A 16,454-nucleotide genomic window follows, 5' to 3' on the forward strand; every position below is an offset into this window, starting at 1 on the left:
TTAAATGAAATTAACACTATAATTGTGGTGCATCCTTCTTGATAACCTTCCTCTGGAACGCTCGAAACAAATCAAAGTTGAAAATCGTGATTTATAAAAATTTCAGGAGCCATGTGGCAAAAAGGATCTAAACCAAATAGCCCAAACCATCTAAGTGTTAAGAGTATAATGTATGTATGTTTGTCTGTATACATGTAGCAATGCGCTTGATTTCTATCAATCGTGTATTGTTTTCGGGGTTCGGAGTTTGCATTGTCTTTATTTGCTTTATCTTTTTCTTCAGTTACGTACATTTAACATGATAAAATAAAAGTGGAAATAAACAATGGTAAAAACGGAAGACTATTTGGCGTCAAAACTAACCTACGTTTTATTTGTTTTAAGCATTCCCTTGGTACGTCTTCGTTGACATATGATAAGTGTTGCAAGTTAATTGAAATAAGGAGTCTTGTTCTTAAATGTCAAAAGATATTGAACTTTTGTATATGTCCCTAATGAATGTAGATACTACATAAAGTGCGTTCAGCTATATTGCATTATATGACCGATTTTTACTATCTGTAATGACCTTGTTTTCCTAAGTAATGGCATGGATATAGTTTAACCGGCGCTAATTGTAAACGTCACATATCAAGCTTTATAATATAACTGTAAACCACGATTGTGTATATAACCAATATCATTCGATTGTTAAAACAAAAGCTTTTGCTCAATTAAAAACTCATAAGAGTTGCAATTTCTGTCATTTTCTATTCCGACTTAAGTATGACCAATTTGAAACTGACGTTTTCGAAAATTATGGGGTTCCTCAACTAATTCAAGGGTACTCATCTTTCTATAGCCTGGTTTTTTTTGTTTTTTTTTTTTTTGTTTTTTTTTTATTCGCATCAGTTTTTTTATAATGACTTTGTTTTAGATATGACATTTAAATGCCACTAAATGTGCAAATAAGCAGCAAATAGGAATGATCAAGTGTTTTAAAGAAAAGCAAGTTTCCAGTAGACCACGAATGTGGTTCAGTCTTTTTAAAATTGGTACCAGTAGAAATTAACTCGCTCAGTTAAAAGCTACAACTGAAAATATTATGTCCAAGGCATATGATTTTTGGTTGTTTGTGTATGTCCATAGATATTAAAAATGTTTCCTTTTAACGTTTCTGTTTTTTGTTATTTGCAAATGATAATAAATTATGAATACATTACCCTACGACAGCTATCCATGAACTCATCCAACGATATAACTCCATCTTTATTTAAATCCATTTTCTGCAACAACAACAAAATGTTAAAACAATAAAATATCAGGGCGAAATCAGAATCTCCAGAACATTCAAATAAAAGACAAAAACAGTGATTACCAACAAAGAATTGAATCTTTCAATAGTCATATTTTGGCAACAGTTGTTTACCGATGTTCAAATCACATAAATCAATTAAGAATAAGAATCAAGGTAAATAGCAAACATCTGACGAAATCGTATGAATTTCAAAAGGAGCGAAATAGGGTACGTCGGCATGGTAAGAATCTCCCGCTTTGCATGTATCACCTGCCATGCGAAAAAGTATTTGAAATGCAATGTTTTTAAACCATATCCATCAAAATTTCATAAAATGTATATGGTTGAAGATACCTGAGTAAAACAAATTTTATTTTTGAACTTAACCAGGAAGAGAATAAAATGATCCTATTAATACTCAAAACAGAAACCATGAAGTGGACTGCACGTATGAGAAAGGAATTTGAAATTTGGCAGTCTAATATAGAAAATCTGCATCTCTTTATGATAGCACTGCATAGAACTAAACGGGTAAACTATCTGGGCACCCGTTTTAAAGGTTCACTGAGATATGTAAATATGAAATATAAATCTAGCCATACAATCAAGGGAAATGAATAAAAGCATTGCAGTATCAACAGATATGTATTTTCATTTGATGAATCATTTAGTAAAGTGTTGTAATTACCAGAAGCTGATGTAAGGTTTTGATGATTCAGATTGCTTTAATTAAGAATAAAAACTACACTATTTCAGTCTCTATAAACATTTTTGTTTATTTAAAAACAGTCGAGGTATCTTGCAACAGATCTGGAAGATTAATGATTTTAGCACTTATCTCGCGACTTTAACTGCTACTATGATTAGCGTACTGAATGCTCTCCCTTGAAGAAATTCTTCATCAAAGAAAAATCAAACATAGATATAGATTCGAGCAATGTTAAATGTATTGATCCTATGGATAAACTTATTGATAAAAGTTTATCAGTTTAACAAAGTAATAAGATATTCTGTGTTGTCTTACATTGATTTTGTTTTTAATAAATTAAATCATAACTGAATATGTATTGTTGTACAGTTATGAACACATCTGGTCTTACATCCTGTCGATACTTATAATTTTGCAATGCACTTTGTCATGCTTTTCTACGGGTGTTTATGACGTTTTTACACAAAATCGGTTGGATGTGACTGATTGATATTTTACTCAGGGAGTTGAGGCTTAAGTTTTCTTTCAGTAACAGCACGTACTCTTTGGTCGTACGTGGTTTAGTCTTTTTGAGATTATTTTTGCCGTGTCAAGCACTAGCACACTGGCTTTTACAGTTTGTTTTATATTGTGCTTTAACACTACTGTCCGAGGTAAAGGAAAGGTTGAGCACTCCCAGACATGTTAACCCAGCCACAGTGATACCTTCCTCATGTATGAAGCCTGTTATTCAGTTTCTGTCTTTGGTTGCTGTGTGCCATATTTTTTTTGCTAATTGTTTTAAGGTTAATCAGGCCGTTGGTTTTTATTTGAATTGTCTCATGATGGGTCCTTTTATAGCGTACGATACGGCATGGGTTTTTTTCATTTGTTAAAGGCCTTACAGTGACCTATACATGTTTTCATCATCGTCCTTTGGTTTCTGTTAGATAGTTGTTCCATGAGCAATCATGCCGCATCGTCTTATTTTCATATTTTAATGGTAATTTAAAAATATATTATCATTTCTTGATCCAAGTTTCATATTTTCATTGATTTTTTTTGTGTATCTTTTAAATTCAATGAATGTCAAACTGTCAATCTATTACAGATTTATTATTAGACATGGGAGAAGAAATCAATTTAGATTACTGGAAATTACCATTGTCTACTTCATTTTTGTCTGTTATGTCATTTAGATGCGTTTGCAAATAGATAAATAGGAGAATTGGGAATACTACCAAGGTCAGTGCAAGGATTTAGATTTTAATATAAATATACTGAAAACAACCTCCAGTGCCAAAGTTATTTTTTTCGTTATTCCCTTCAATTGTAACTGATCTGAGAACAGTGCTGGAAAGTTATAAACTTCTACATGAGCTCTCTTAATAGCTCTTAAACATCAGTCCTGTTAGGGTAAGGTTTGCCCGTTTCCCTTATTTTTAAGTTTTGAAGTCATTTAACACCCGAGCAAAAACATTTGAAACCAAAAAAATTTATCAGGACTGTTAAACAACTTTGGAAGGATAAGGATAAATAAGTGGCCAAACAAAGAATGAGTACATTTGGTCAAAATGTATCCTATAAAAGTTGTTAAACAAAAAATATTAAATCACCAAATATATGCAGAATTTAAACTTTTTATTAAGATCCAATAATGACAATATCAGATGTCACGAGACGTGCACTAATTGCAACTTTTTCAACAATTTTAGTTCCACGAATCTCAAAGGACAGCTGAAAATTGAAAAATCAAATCAGAGCTTGTCTTGTTGGAACAAACTTTGGTAGTGTTTCGTTATAGGAACATAAAAAGGTATAACGAAAATACCGAACTCCAAGGTAAATTTAAAAAAGAAAAGTCCATACTGACAAAATCTAACGTTATACTTTATCATCCAAAGGAACGAATGGAAAGTTATAGGAAGACGTTTAGAGACAGGAGGAAAACGATTGAAGTTTAGAAGTATCATAATACGTTTGCCGCTGACAGGCGAACAATTTTTACTATTACAACTTCAAAAGGATGTATATGTAAAATGGAGTCAGGTGAAATAAAAAATCTGGAATTTAAAATTGATATTATAAATCAGAAAAGTTAAGGAACAAAATAAGCTTAAAATATTGATAGGTTATGGAACTTCTTTTCGAGATATTTGATTTGATAAAAATTGCGGGTTAAAGCTGACTCGGACTGTTACCTTATATTTAGCATTGACATTATTTGAATGACCTTTTATGAGCTATTGAAGTCTTCTATGAAAAGAAAAGTTGGTGATATGGGGCAAAGTATTTTACCCTGTATCGTAGGAAAAATCCCAAAGGAGTCGGAATATCTCAGAAAAATTCCTAAACTGAAATGATTATGTATTAAATATATTAGTAACATATGGTATATATAGCAAATTATTCATCTGGTTTTTATGTACATGTTAACAAAAATATACCCAAAAAATTAAGCAAACAAGGACAAAATCTCTATAAAAGCCCACATAATAAATCATACAACATTTTTCTCTGTTTTACAAGCTTATTATTTAAAACTGGTATGTTTGATACAATTTTAACAGTTTTGTATTACATAAGACGACAATTTAACAGCTTGTCTTACAAAAGACGACAAGTATTCATTTTGGTTCAGTTATAATACATTGAAATACCACTTTATAAATTTGGTACGTACGAAGCCCTTATTTTAATTTATAAAAACAAGGGTTTCCATAACTTTATTTGGCCTTTATAACTATTTTATTCGAGCATCATTGATGAGTCGTTTAGCCACAAAACCAGGATTCAAACCACCATTTTTTTTCTTAAAATGTCCTGTACCAAGTCAGGAAAATGGCCACTGTTATATTATAGTTCGTTTCTGTGTGTGTTACATTTTAATGTTGTGTTTCTGTTGTGTCGTAGTTCTCCTCTTTTATTTGATGTGTTTCCCTCAGTATTAGTTTGTAACCCGGATTTGTTTTTTTTTCTCAGTCGATTTATGAATTTCCAACAGCGGTATACTACTGTTGCTTTTATTTAAAGACGAAACGTGTGTTTCTAATCCATGTATCTATGATAACTTTAAATTTAAACCAACCTATTTGAAAGTCAAGGATTTATACGTACATGATTTCGTGAAGAGCTATTTAACCAAAGGGGAACTAACATGAATAGCTTAATCCATCAATGGTTTACTTTGTCTGGACGAGTTGGAACCTAAATTTCTTATTTATTTACAAAATGATCAACAGATAATTTTAAAAAGGTATGTTCTATATTATGCCAATTCAAAAGCACTGACTTCTTAGGTTTGCCTTCAGTTTAAGATTTGACAATATATTTCCATGCAGTACATTCATATAGAATTTACGCATTTAACATCTACCATTGAAGAAGGTTATTCCAGTAACAATGAAGACGTGTATAATATTGGTTTAATACGAATGTTTTCTTGTGCTTGAAACCTTAAACGTCAGTCATGAGATAAATAGTTGGTTATATATATTTATATGCAGTACATTGTCGTTTGAAGGTCGTCATATATCTCGTTTCAGTTAAGTATTTATTATTTTATCATAGCTACTGACAAGTCGCAAGTCGAGTAAATATATATAAACTGACTGCATGCGAAATTTTGATCAGTAATTAATTTGCCAAAAAAAACTTGAAGACTTAAAAGAGAGGCGAAAGATACCAAAGTGACATTCAAACTCATAAGTCGAAAATAAACTGACAACGTCATGGCTAAGTAAGAAAACGACAAACAGACAAACCATAGTACACAAAACACAACATAGAAACTAAAGACTGAGCAACACGAACCCCACCAAAAATTGGGGTGATCTTAGATGCTCTGGAAGGGTAAGCAGATCTTGCTCCACATGTGGCACCCGCCGTGTTGCTAATGTTAGTACAAACCCGGTAATTAGTCTAATTTGGTAGGTCACATTCGGTAAATGGGGACGGGATTGTAGTTACGACATTAGGAACATATCCGCTATCATCTGTGAAACGTATATTCCGTAATGGTCAACCAACTCGTGATGGCGTCCGTAAAATTTACGAAGGGATGATTTCAACTTTTCAAAATTTGGAACTCTTGGTTTAATAGCTTTCTTGTGAGCAGCAACCTTCTATCAAGGAACTCATGATAGGAAATACAAGCCCTGGAGTATCGTATCAACTGGAAGATATATACTCCGTATGCAGGCGCTGCTGAAAAGTAGCTACATAAAAATGGAAAGTTCACAATTGGGAAGCTGAAATGATCTCTTTTGTCATAAAGTTTTGTTTTCAACCGACCTTCATTGTCAATTTCTAGATGTAAGTCAAGATATGAGGCAGACTTAACTGTATCTGTTGTATCCTTTATCTCAAGTTCAATGGGATAGATGCGTTCAACATAGTCACCCAATTTTGTATTATTTAGTGAGAGAACATCATGTATGTAGCGGAAAGTAAAGTTAAAGGATACTGCTAACTTCTTTTTTTTCTTCCTAAGAAGTTCCTGTATGAAGTCAGCCTCATATGAATAAAGGAACAAGTCGGCAAGAAGAGGGGCACAGTTGGTTCCCATGGGAATGACGATTGTTTGTTAAAAAACACGTCCTCCAAACGTTACAAATATATTGTTACTCAAGAAATCAAGCATCTTGGTGATGTCAGTTTCAGAGAATTTTTTGTTAGAATCAGAGTGATTTTTTACAAAGTAGGATATATCCCTCCCTAAGACAAGATACTTGTATCAAGGTTGGCCATTCTTTTTTATGAAACAAAGCAGGACCAACTCTTTCAATTTGTCTTTTAGTTTGGAATGGGGAATACTTGTGAATAGTGTAGAAAAGTCAAATGTTTTAATACTATTGCATGATGAAAGAATCTTAGATTGTGTGTTCTCTAAAAGATCTGTGGAATTTTTTAGTACCCACATCTGATTCACTCCACCTCTAGAATATGTAGTTTCACAATAACTTTGAAGCCCAGCTTTGATTGCTGATTGATGTTAATAATTTAGAAAGAGGTTTCGTGGAGCACTTGGAAGACCCAGCAATATACCGTTGTTTGTAAGGACACTTATGTAGTTTAGGTATCCAATACAGTGATAGAAGATCCAGTTCTTCATCTTTGGTTGAAATTCCAAAGGAACGTAGACCAGATCTATGATTATCCAGGATGTCCTCTTTAGTAAGTGTCGTGGGGGTATATGTTGAGTTTCCAAATAAATTGTCAATACCTAATTCATTTATCAAGCAGTTTATGTAATGTGATTTACACACAAAAACGATGTTGTTTGGGCCTTTATCTGCGGGGACAACAACATATTTGTTATGGAGGAAGGAAATGTGTTTAGCAACATTTGTGTCTTTAAAGATTGATGTAGCATGGGTATTAATAGACCCATTCAGTTTCTTAATTCTGATTTGAATTAACGACCTCTTCTTTCTCGCGTTTAGCCCATTGCCTGGCATAATCCTCGACTGAATCCATCTGAGAAGTGTTATTGACAATGTTTAGGTCACCAGTAATAATGTGGCCAGCCGGATTATATATGAATGGAGAACTAGCACAGGTGCAATCAGGAGGTTTAGGCTTGAAGTCGTCAATATTGAGATCCTGCAACACGTGTTTGTAATTGAAAAATTTAGTTGCAATTGGTTTGGTATAGGTATAAGAAATGATAGGTACAGACTGATCTTTAAAATAGGGAGGTATTTTCGAGTGAACAAATTTATGATGAAGGATATTGCCCATCGATATTAATGGCATCGAGACCTTTGTTGGCAAAGGAAAGTTTAAGAAAGGATCTTTTTCTCTTTTTCATCTTTTCCAATGCGAACTGGTTTTAAACATCTGTGTCTTGCAATATCCGAAATGATAGCTGAAAGTTTATATTGGTTTGAATGAGGGTTTGTAACAGTGTTTTCCAAACATAAGTTGTACAGAGAATGAAGTTTTGAAAGGGGTAATGAATAAAGCTTCGTGCGAATGTGATGAATACCTAACGGCTTTTGTATAAATGGCAGCAGGTTATTAATAGAGACACCATGGAGAGTAGGTGATGTATAATGACGATGACCATGACTGCGTCTACGTCGAGGAGTAGAGTTGAAAATGTTCATCACATTCACCGAGCTACAGGAAGGACTAGATAGAATACTTATACCATTAACTTTGTCATTGCAACCATATGGTGTCGCAGTTCCCAATTGTCGAATCCAGCGGTCTTCTTTCGGTCTACGGAAAGGTGTCGCAAGATGAGGATTGTTAGTCCTGTGGTATATGTTTCGATGATGCGAACTTGCATAGAAACGATTGAATGATCAGGCTGGTAAAGATGACTGAATCGAGATAGGGCAAGAAACAAATGTTCACAAAACAACTTAACCCCACCATAATGTAAGGTCCTTGACTTTGAACTTTAGCACTACATTTTATGTTCTGTCGTTTGTATGATTAATTATTCATTTCGTCCGTTCAGGGATCATTGGGTGGTCATCTCTGGGTTATTAATCTGCTTTTAGTTGCAACTTAAGCAAGCAAAAATTACCTTTTACTGCTACGGCTGCCCTGTATTGATTCTATTTGATGTCTGGTAAATATGGGCGAAAACTTTCTATAATCTTAGTTATTCACACTTTTTGTCTAGAGCGTACCCATGAAGGTTATTCATGAAACACGTCTATTAAAACTTTTAATCATACATTTGAACACTGTGATTGAGAGCTTGACGTGTAGTAAAGACATATTTGTTTATTGTTGACGAAATATATTGATGTCAAGACATATAAGGACCTTACCTTATGGAGAGTTGTCTCATTTGCATTCATACCACATCCTCTTATTTCTATATATGTTTCCTCCTGTGGACACTTTGTTATAAACAATGATATTAAATCTGTTCCTGCTGGACTTTATAGTTTATACCCTAAGGAGCAAATGCTGAGGAAATGGTATTCCAGAATATTTTATCCATTTGTAAATAAATGTATAAAGAAACTTATATCTTTTACATATTACTTTTATTACGGTCTTGTTATGCCGTTTATATATTGTTGGTGTTAATTTACTCATCTCAAAATGTCCGTTATAGTTCAAAATTGATTTACAATTGGAAGTGCATGGGCGTAATTGTGTGTTTTTTTTACGGTCAATATGGTTAAGTATGTGATTTGAATACCACGTTAACCGATTCAACCTTAACATTTTGAATGTCTGAATCATTTCAGGATTTTATAATATTATGTTTTCATTTTGATGAAAGTTTTTTTGCGTTATGGATGCAGTTTACTTTTGTGTACAAAATCCCATAATCAATATTTGATAATTACTTTTTGTTATCTTATTATATATCATATTGCTCTGCATAGAAATAACGACATACCTTGAAAACCATTTCTACATGATCTCGTGTTGTATTTTCATAAACTGAAGGTTCACAGAATCTTCCCATTAGTTCATAAATAGCAGATATAATGTTCAACATTTCTTCCCTCGTTATTAATCCATCCCCGTTAATGTCATAAAGGTTGAAAGCCCATTCTAATCGTTCTGTCATTGTTCCTCGGGCTAGCACTGACAGTCCAACCACAAATTCCTGCAAATACAATAAATATGTTATGTGTTTGTGCCTTTCAAAGAAACAATTAACAACAGCAATCGGAAGACTTCAAGTAAAGTGGATTGTTGTAAAGGTACTTTAATGTGTCTTTAATTTTAAATCAGGTCTAGAAAGAGGGCAGCTAGATACGCCCGCAGAGGTCCAACCCTGAACAGTTGGGGCAAAAATGGACACAATATTCAAGCTTGATTCAGTTCTGAATTTGGATTGTAATTAAATATTTGACATATTATAGGTTTCTGAATAAATGTAGTCAAAGAACTTGAAATTGGTTATATGAATTGAATTTATATTCAATTAAAGATTTCTTGCTGTTGTGCAATACTTAGTAAATCTGTTGTCAGACTATAAACAAATAAAGTTCAATTAATTCTCAATGTAATATTAGAAATTTATGAAAATAAAAAGGGAGCTTACATCAATAGATATAAACAATTCACCAAAGTTTCATGAGAATTGGTGACAGCATTTTTGAGTTATTGTTCGAAAACTGGAAAATCACCCCTTTTTTTAATGAATAAAACCCCATAACTCAGAAATGAAAAATGTAAAATTTATAAAATTCTAAAGGGAGCTTACATCAATACATACAAACAATTCACCAAAGTTTCATAAGAATTGCTGAAAGCATTTTTGAGTTTTTGTCCGAAAACTGGAAAATCCCCCCTTTTTTTATGAATAAAACCCTGTAACTCGGAAACGTAAAATCTTAAATTTATAAAAATCCAAAGGGAGCTCATGTCAATAGATATAAACAATTCACCACAATTTCTTGCAAGTTGGTGAAAGCATTCTTGACTTATTGTCCTAAAACTGGAAAATCCCCCCTTTTTTAATGAATAAAACCCCATAACTCGGAAACGTAAAATCTAAATTTTATAAAAAACGAAAGGGTGCTCATGTCAATACAATTCACCAAAGTTTTGTGAAAATTGGTTCAAGCATTTTTGAGTTAATGTCCGACATGTTGACAACGGACAGACGGACGGACGGACGGACGGACGGACAGACGGACAACGGTATACCATAATACGTCCCGTAAACGGGCGTATAAAAATTATAAAAAATAACAGCCTTTAAATATAATTTGGTACGCCAGACGCGTGTTTCGTCTTTACGGTTGAAAGGCCAAATCAAAAATAAAGAGCAGGATCATGTTTGATATAAATGTGAAATATCCGGTTAACAAGTAAATATTCTCGATTCTCATCTTTAAAAAATTAAATTGATACAGATTTTGATTATGTTTTTTTTTAGATCTGTATTTTTTTGTAGAAATGCAAATTTTACTTAAAACCAGCAAAACTGCGGATGAACTATTCCTAGCCTGTATCAAACAAGTTACACTTTTGAAAATACAGTTTCTGTTAGTCTTTTTTTTTATGTATAATCAACGTGTTGGTCGGTTGTCCCTTTGTTTGTATAATTTAAATATGAAGTTAAATTTAATGGTCTTCCTCTGAGTTTGACATTGTGAAGTCATGAAAAAAGACAAGGAAGGCTGGTGGTGACGACTTGCAAACAAAATATAGTTTAAACCTATCATTAAAAGAGAACAAACAGTTTAACTTAATAAAGTAACATATTTCATCTTCGTATCTCATGCAATAAGTTATTGCTCCACTCTCGACAGTTAAAATCAACAAACATTTTTGCCAAATGTATCTTGTAGCAAAATATATTTTCGGGTAAAACCTTGGTATTTGTTTAATATTATTGACAATATCTCAAAATTAAGCTATTTCAGCAGTTTTTGCAGTTTTACACTAAAATCAGGACGTTTGGCGCCTAAATATGTAAGAAAAATTAGAAAATAAAATTACTGTTATCTGACATTTTTGTGTCTAAAAACATCTGAATGGTGTTAAATTATTGAATCAAAATAGTTCTTCTATTTTCGAATTCAAGGGACCAAAAAAGTTGCCTTATTAAACAGTCTCGTATATTCTGAATATTCATCTCGGTTCTTGTTTATTAGATAATAGGAGAAATAGAAATCATGATATTCATCTCTCCTCGATAGCTTATTTCACAGTGTCGATCGGGATATCTTGGTATGATCTATATACAACTCGTTGTTAATTTGATCTCCGAAAGTATATTGATGGATGCAGATGATTTAATATATTTCTTGTTCAGATCCCTTTTCTTTTTTTCTAATTATTGCCTTTATTCCATTTTGTCAAACCGCACCTTTCTTAAATGGTTTCAAAGTGCGTAAAATGTCTGTAAAGTTTGCAATGAAAAGGTTTCTGGTCTCCATTGATAGTTGTCTTATTGGCAAACATACCACATCTCCTTATCTGTGTGTTATCTTAATTCAAATGTAGCTCCAGTTTTCCTCCACTTACAGTGTACAATGTTAAATCTAAAAACTTCATTAATACATTTTTTTTGTGAAAAGCATTTGCTCTTGATGGATTGATTCATTGATTAATGAATCAACGTAAAGGCTTTATCGCGGCGAGAGATTTTTAATCTAATGACACAAAATTGCGTGTTTTCAAAATTAGATGTAAAGACCTTCATTATACTAGAAGCATTAACACAAAATGACTCATACACCTACAAATTCCATTGTAGAACTAGGTGATGAAAATTTTAAGATTTTGGAAATAAAATATTTTTTCTGTTAAAAGCGAAACAGTACTACAGCTTTTAATGTTTTTAAATAAATTAGATTATTAATGTAATACTGCTAGGAATTTCGACATAGGCGGCCTAATGGGCCGATAAACTGACAAGCTGAGAAGTTTATACAATATTAAATTCTAAAATAAATCATTCATCTGTTACATCCTCAGTATTCCCGCCGAAACACTTGGTAATTGCAGCTCAGTCTCGATCAACATTAGCAGACTTATACAACTCGTACTCCATTTTTCGATCAATGCATACGGTTATATTTAATTTCGGTATAAAAATAATGCATCACAAAAGGGTTTGTAGCAGGTTTATTAGGTTTCACCTTGTCGACGGGGTGGTCTCTTTCACTTTTAGAGCTCATGCGATTTCCTCAGTTTTTGTTTCTTATCGTTATTTGTATCTTCTTAATCGATTTATAAAATTGGAATATCAGTAAACTTCTGTTACCTAAATCAATTGCATTAACGAAGATCAAATATCATCTCTAGTTAATGATGTGTCTATATAGAGCATTTACATGTCTTAACAGAGGCAACATAATTCAATTACATAGCAGTGAGATGCGTTTTAAACGAATTCCAAAAGAAGGTTTGTGCATGTGTTCTTCCAAATGGTCTTCATAGAAGGGATTGAAGACGCAGGCAGAGTGTCCCAAAAATGCCTTACGCATGATGGTTAGTTGAAGACAGGTTTTAACAGCTTGTGCACATTTGTGATGACAGTACATCCCGTAAAATGTCCGAATTAAATACGAATTCAGACGCAGTGAAACTAAATAATATATAGTGCGATTGTTTTGTGTTGTGTGTTAATTAATCCAAAATCCGGAAAATCTTCCAAATTGCCCTAGTTTAATGAGGTCTTTGTATGTCAAATTCTACAATTAAGCCTTAAGCTTTGATATATAATCCACATTATCCCAACGTACTTTCTCCCTTAGCTCCTTGCAGAAATTTTAACCATAAGAATATATATGTGCCAAAATGGGAATATAATACATGTACAATAAAACTAGTATTTATTTCGAAATCCTTATATATTTATATCGAAGACTCCAGACTAATCATTTTTTTATTACACAATCAAACTGATCTTGAATCAATAAATGTCTTTACTTAGATTTGAAAGGAGAATCAAATTAGCTACTTTTCTTTAAAAAAATATTCCCTATTTTTAAGATATAAACTGATGAAAGTTCGATAGACCTGCTTTTTTCCACGGAGTAATAACTTGTGTCCAAAAAAAAGGAATCCGGCTCAGATATTTGTACGAAAGAGACATATTTTTTTATAGTTACAATTATATCTTCATCACGCAAATATACAATCGAAGCTAACGTCAATGTTGCGGGAGGCTACAAAAAATAATTAACAATTCGCAACAGAATGAAGTTACACGATAAATTGTTCAACCTTAAAGGTTTCGATCAATCACATTTTCCATTCAGTAGTTAAAATTTTATATTTTTTTCTATTTTAGTTCATTTTCCCTCCAGATGTTGCATTTCTTTCTTCTTTTCTTTTTATATCCGTTCTTAAGATAGTATAAAACATTATTGTATATCAAATCTTAATTACATATGCTTCAATACGACCATCAATATTGACTTGAATCTTAATAACACCATTTACATGGTCTTTGATACCACAGAAAACCTGTAATAAACTATTGGATCTGATGATTACCATTGACTAGTTGATTATTATGGAGTTGATGGAAGTTCTTCGACATTGGGAAATTTTTATTTATAGGAAATGTCCTTTGGTCATTACGTATTGATCATCGTCGTTTTATGTTTCTCACATTATAATTGGTCTATCGATTATATCAACACTCATATAAACTAAGCTTCAATAAACTTAGTTATTAGATGTACTAGTCTTTACTGAAATGATTATCTTTGTCAGGGTAAGCAGCAGGGATAAAGAGGAAAAGATACCAAGGAACAATTAAAAATTTGATAAGCATAAGAAAATCTAACACCAAAATACGGACATACGAAAAACGATGAAAAGACAGATAAAAATCCTTAAAACACTACACAGTTAAATAAATAGTGATCAACACAAACCTCACAAAAACCGGGATAAAAGTCTGAAGTGTCAACAGTTTCTGCTTCATAGTTTACATTTCCTCGAGGTTAATGCAACATTTTCCCCGAAAAAATATACAGGAAAATATGCGGAAAAAGCTAACTGGGCATGCCTTAAATTGATGTGAATTTCTTCAAAAACAGATTGAATAAAGTGAGCACATGTAATTGGTGCTAATTAAACTAATTCGACTACGAGAATTTCGTTGTAAAAAAGTACCATATTTAGTTATTTTCTTAACTTGTCAGAAAGTTTTAACCAAATTACAAAACAAGTTTATATTAAAGCCTTTAAAACGAAAAAATGACGCACGGCAATCTATGCTTACATATATGATGTATAAGCTTCCTCCTGTTAAAGTGTCGTGCTTAATCCATTTGCAAATGCATACAGCATGCATATCCTGTTTTGCATTTAGTACCATATTAATAGATTTAACTCATGTATTTACATCATTACATCATTTTCATTTTGAGGATACCGTGCCGAATGAACATATCCTTTTGTTGCAGTTTCAAATTCAATATTTGTTTCTAAGAGATCGAACCATTACGCTACTCTATGGCCATTAATAAGTTCATGACTGGAAAATAAATGTCATCTAGAATAAATTGTGTTTGGTTGCTTTGCAGCCCAAAGTGATAAAAGCTTTTTATGTTCTTCAATTAATGCTTTTCCCTTTATCCTACATTACAGTAATTTGAGAGATTTTACCGACTTCATCGGTGGTTGTTTGTTATATAGTCTCCGAAATCAATACTTATTTGACAATTATCTGTAACAGTGTTATTTTACTCTCTAATAGAGTGAAACACAGAGGAAAAAGATGGTGTTTTCCATTAATTATCTCTGTTGTTCGGAATCACTAAATATTTTGTAATTTTTTACTGTATTTTCTGGATATGAAATTTGTGCATTGTTATCTTACATCATAAAGAAGGCGTAATATAATAAAAGAATCGATTTTAACTACAACGTATTGTAGGTTTCTAAGATTTCATGTTATATATTAGACATCACTTAGAGAATAAAAATACCATGCTTTTTTTAAAACTGTTCGGTTTAGGCAATATTTTCTATGATTTGCACTAAACTCTATTAGTCAGACAAGTCGAAAAACATACATTAAAACAAAACATACTGACACCATTTTTAACATTAAGATCATTATTGTGAGACATAATTTATTTAACAAGTCACATGCTTTTATTTTGAACCAAATAATAATTTATGTCATACGTATGACTGAAGGTCATATGCCACCTTTAAAATCCCTTTTTTCAAAAGGTTTCTGAATTTGTTTTTGACCTAAGACCATCAAACCTCAAAACATTGTAGCAAGATAACGCGAAGAAAAACACATCTGTGACCTCATTTACTCTTAATATGTTTTACGTTTTATTTAGCAGAATGATCGTGACAGGTAAAATCACTAAATCAATCAATAACTCAGTCAGGTTTACAAGGCATTGCCAATCCAATTCCGGTTTCATTTATTTCATTTCTTATCGTTTACTGATCGTCTATAAAACTCAGCAATCTCTTATGGAGGCACTAAATATATAATGTCCAATGTTTGTTCAAAGTGGATCCAGAATAAAACCAATAATCTTATCACACTAATAATTCTGAAAGAACGAAATAGAAAATCGGAGCATGCAACTTTTTGATAAAAGATTTGTCAAGTTTCAGAAAAGAGCGCTCTAAAGTTTCAACACTTTAAAGTATCTCCTATATTATCGTAGAGTATAGTAATTCTCTCTCATATTATCGGAGCTTAGAGTTATTCACTCAGTTGATATCGAAGCTTATTCTCCGTAATACGCGCAACTGAATTTGACGTTTTTTGTGTGTATATTGATTTGTAAAGTATAGGTACGATTGCTTTGGATTCTCTGTGAATCAAATTCATAGACAAATGATCTGTCGATCTGTCAGTAAAATATGGCACGTGCGGAAATTAGTTGTTTTTTTTTTGTTTTTTTTTGTTTTTTTATTTCAGGAACGTGAATTTACATGCGATAATAATAGAATTGAACTTTTAACACATTTTGATTTGTATTGCTCAAGCGTGCAGAATTGCACATAAAGAGAACTAACCTGCCACATTAACAACACATAATTAAAAATTTGATTTTTGTA

At 32.3% G+C, this 16,454-nt stretch overlaps 1 protein-coding gene across 1 annotated transcript in view; it reads right to left on the reverse strand.

Moving 5' to 3' along the window:
* The window catches only part of LOC127735475 (Kv channel-interacting protein 4-like), a 43,852-nt gene that overhangs the window by 5,073 nt on the left and 22,325 nt on the right, over positions 1-16,454 (reverse strand). Inside the window, exons 5-6 of the mRNA XM_052245644.1 lie at positions 9,337-9,549; positions 1,203-1,265 (exon numbers count right to left, since the gene is read on the reverse strand). Of these exons, the coding sequence (XP_052101604.1) occupies positions 1,203-1,265; positions 9,337-9,549 (276 nt within the window). The remainder of the gene's footprint in view (positions 1-1,202; positions 1,266-9,336; positions 9,550-16,454) is intronic.

Source organism: Mytilus californianus, unplaced genomic scaffold (assembly GCF_021869535.1).
Source record: "Mytilus californianus isolate M0D057914Y unplaced genomic scaffold, xbMytCali1.0.p SCAF_3, whole genome shotgun sequence".
Classification (NCBI taxonomy): Eukaryota; Metazoa; Mollusca; class Bivalvia; order Mytilida; family Mytilidae; genus Mytilus; species Mytilus californianus.